Consider the following 4,002-nt stretch of genomic DNA (forward strand, 5'->3'; position numbering starts at 1 on the left):
GTTAAATTGAACGGGATTTCATTGAGGAGTCTGGTTAGGAGTGAGATAAGAGGCTTGATTGTGTCTTGAAGATCACGAAGGAAGGAGGAAAGAATAGATGTTATTTCAGGTGCATTTTGGCTGTTTTGAGAACAGAAGGTTTGATCATAGACATGAGTGTAGGTTGGTCTAGGTAGGGATTGAGCCCTTTTTTGGGATTGTTGAATTGGTTCCTCGATTACTGGAGGTTCGGGGAAAAGATTGACCGAAGATGAAGTTTGGGATAGTTTAATAAATATAAAATTAATTCATAGTCACACTACCTCTATTTTACCTATTATTAATATTCATTTTATTCATTCATTATTATTATTTATTTAATTTTTTTTTTCTTCTCTCTTCCCTCTTTTAAATTAACTTGTTTCATTTTACTATTAGAAGACAATTGTTTGTTTTATTGAAGTGTACCAAGATCATAATTTTTTGTTATTAATTTTACTTTCCTCTTTTATTAAGAAGCATTATTCTTATCTATTTATTTTATTATTATTTTTTTTCTTTTAATAAGAACATTTTATATAGTTAGGGGTGTAATTTGTATGACTATATCCCCTCATAATCAACTGTTAAAAAATATATATAATATAAGTTCTATCAACCATGTAAGGCCCACCAGGCCGATCTGGTATAAAAATAAAATAAAACTGAAAAAGATCCTTGTATAATAAACGAAGTAGCAAAAACCAGACCTAATTAACCAATTGACAGCTTAAACCGTATACCCTATGGGTAGTGTGCTCTTCGAAACGAATAAGTGGGGAAAAAGTGAGGAAGAGAACAAGATTCTACGGCCCGGATTTTGACGGTGGCTTACGTATTCCGTGTTTTGAAATCTATCATATACGGTCTAATTACTAACGAGGTACATACAAAACACGTTTTTTTTTTTTTTTATTACATGCCGAAGTATTTCCGAATATGAGAAAGGTAGATATTTTTGAACCAGCATTTGTAATTTTACCACTCTGTGAAAGAGTTAAGGCATTTAGAACTATAGAATTTAAAAAAAATTTCTCCTTTATAAAGGTCCTAAAAGAAATTGAAGGGAATAACAGACATTCGGGTTCCCAACAGTTTTGGTAACGTTAAATTTGAACAACCTGAGGAGTTACGAATATTTACGTGAAACTTCATTTTCACTCCAAGCATATTTTTCACATTTAAAGCGGTCTACAATATTTTTTCGATATTCTATAGAAAAAAACAAATTGTTTGGTACAAAATAACATCTAATATTATACAGAATAAAGACAGAAAACGATAATGTAAAAATCATAAAACTGTTTGTGGTTTTTGTTGATTTACGCCTCATAGATACGTCGAGTAGGATAAAATTTGTAATATAAAATCTTTTTAGAATTAGATTCTCTATGAAAATCCATAATTAAAAATATGTCTTTTCACGAGAAATTTTAGAGTTCATTGCGCATAAGAAGAACTCATGATCTTTATTATGACATATTAAAGCGTGTTAAATGGAAAAACTCATGTTGAATGGAGAAATATTTCTTTCTTTTACCATGCTAAAACGATATAATAGGAGTATTCATGATCTTTGGTTTAACATGTTAAAGCGTGTTAAATGGAAAAACTCATGTTAAATAAAAAAAAATTGCCTTTTTTTACCGTAGTAAAACGAAGTAACATTTAACATGGCTGAGAGTCTGTTACTTGGTCTGTTAAATGGAGAATGACGTCACACAATAGACCAGTTGAGATTGCCGCCATTTTTGTTGTGACAGCTCAGTTCTTTCGTGTGTTTGTGGTATTCATATCCCCGTTATTAAACCAGAATGGATAATTTCAATGATACATTTGAGAAAAAAAACAATGTAATTTCATTCTAATATCTGAAAATTTGTAAACGCTCGCCAGATAAAAATCTCACTATATGAACCATGTAATTATTCTTAGGGGACATATGTCCCAGAATAAAGTTATTTTATCATTTCATTTCATAAGCTAAACTTTCACACAAATTCCACTTTTCACTCACTCTAGGCATGTTGTAATTAATTACTTAAATCAAAACTGAAGTAAACAATAACATGAGGTTCTGGAAGGAAGGTCATAAACATAAAGTCTTATACAAGTTGCCTGAGAAAATCCGCTAGGGGCTCTCATGAATTTAACGTTTAACATGACTTCAAATAGGGCTGCTCACAATCTTATAGTTATAACATTTAACATGGTAAAACATTTAACATTTAACACAACATCATGAATACCCCTATAATATAACATGGTTGTTAGTCTGTTACTAGGTCTGGTAAATGGAGAATGACGTCACGCAACAGACCAGCTGTTTGTATTTGTGTTGCCGAGTTAGGTTACTTGCTCGTAGTTTGTGTTTTGATAGTGCTAGTATTATTTTGGATGTTTTTTATAACTAATAAAGCAGTGGATAACAATAATAATAATAATGTAATGACAGTTGTCAATTAGCTCATCTTGATTCTCTTCCTCGCAAGTTAGAAAATCAATAGGGCACTCAGAAGCCTAACTTCTAGTTATCACTTACTTTAGGTACGTTGTAATAAATTATTTTATTTATTACAAAACTTAGAAGTGAACAATAACATGAAGATTTGGAAGGAAAGGTTATAAAACAAGTTGTTCATAAAAATCCGCTAGGAGGTCTTATGCATTTAACATTTAACATGACTTTAAATAGGGCTGCTCAAAATCCTATACTTATAACATTTAACATGGTAAAACATTTTACATTGAACACATCATGAATACCCCTAAAGTCGACTAAAGAAACTCCATCACCTTAACTAAAACACCAAGTTTCATTTCAAACTTTCAAACTCTGGAATAAAGGGACTTATTATTCGAGTCTTAAACTGAATTGAAAACTCGATGAACTGTTTCTGAACTATTATAGAACATATGATTAGTGTTAGTGAGATAGATAAATAATTACACAAATAATGAAGCTTCGGAAGAAGAAGATCAAAAGACAGATCATATGCAGCGACATGTCTGGCAGCAAGATGTTTTCACTGGCAAAGACTGCAATAGATTACATACTGGGATCTTTCCACTTCAGTTCTGTCAGTAATTCCAGTTCTGCTATGTCAAGGCCAGCAGGATTCGAGAACATTTCTAAATTTAAATGCACAACGTATAAGGAAGTAATTGAAAATTCCTTTTTCTCAAACATCATCTATTCATTTTAAGATTCAAAACATTTAATAAAACAAATTGAAAGAACAATAATTAAATTTTCATGTTATGATAATTTAATAAAAATTTTTATTCAACTGGAAGTCATTAACCTCAAAAAATTTATTTATGAATTGACTCACCAGACTTCCTATAGAAATAATCCAGAATAATTTTTCTTATTTTTTTAAACAAATTATGTTTTATAGATAAAAACGAGATCTTGTAAGTTCGGAATTAATAAATGGTATTTGTTTTAAATTTTAGTAATTATTTGAGTAAAATGGCTTACCATAACAATCTCCATTTAAGCAGTTTCTGAAATCTTTAATTTGCCAACTTTTAATAATGTCTTAAACATTAAACACAGCGTGACAAGTGGATGTGAAAGACATGTAGCATTATTTATGTTCTTATTTTTCGTTAAAAATATATTTTTTTATGTTGTATAGTACATTTTGACATAAATAAATAATTGCATTATATTTAACGTATGATAAAATATAAAATTCTGGTGAATCACACGACTTTGAAATGAAATGAAAACTAGTTTATTATTCAGGGACTAGGTCCCGTTAGAACAGTTACAAAGGTAATTTTAATTTCATAGTCAAATATATTGGCCAAAAAACAATATGGCCACACTTAATTATAACTTATATTAAACTTAATTATAAGAAAAGAAGATGGCTACGGGACCTTCTAATTTAAATTAATGTTTGAAGTACCACCAATGGGTGGTTCCTTCCCAAGATTTTCAAGTGTATATGAAACATACTACATATTTACCTA

General features: G+C 30.0%; 1 protein-coding gene across 1 annotated transcript in view; it reads right to left on the minus strand.

Moving 5' to 3' along the window:
* Nucleotides 1-3,097, minus strand: part of LOC106688465 (putative ankyrin repeat protein RF_0381) — a gene marked incomplete at its 3' end in the record, with an annotated part of 8,479 nt that extends 5,382 nt beyond the window's left edge. The window contains exon 1 of the mRNA XM_024363990.2: nucleotides 2,969-3,097. Coding sequence (XP_024219758.2) covers nucleotides 2,969-3,025 — 57 coding nt within the window. The remainder of the gene's footprint in view (nucleotides 1-2,968) is intronic.
* Between the last annotated feature and the right edge of the window lie 905 nt (nucleotides 3,098-4,002).

This window comes from Halyomorpha halys, unplaced genomic scaffold (assembly GCF_000696795.3).
Source record: "Halyomorpha halys isolate HHAL.00 unplaced genomic scaffold, Hhal_1.1 Scaffold1132.1, whole genome shotgun sequence".
Classification (NCBI taxonomy): Eukaryota; Metazoa; Arthropoda; class Insecta; order Hemiptera; family Pentatomidae; genus Halyomorpha; species Halyomorpha halys.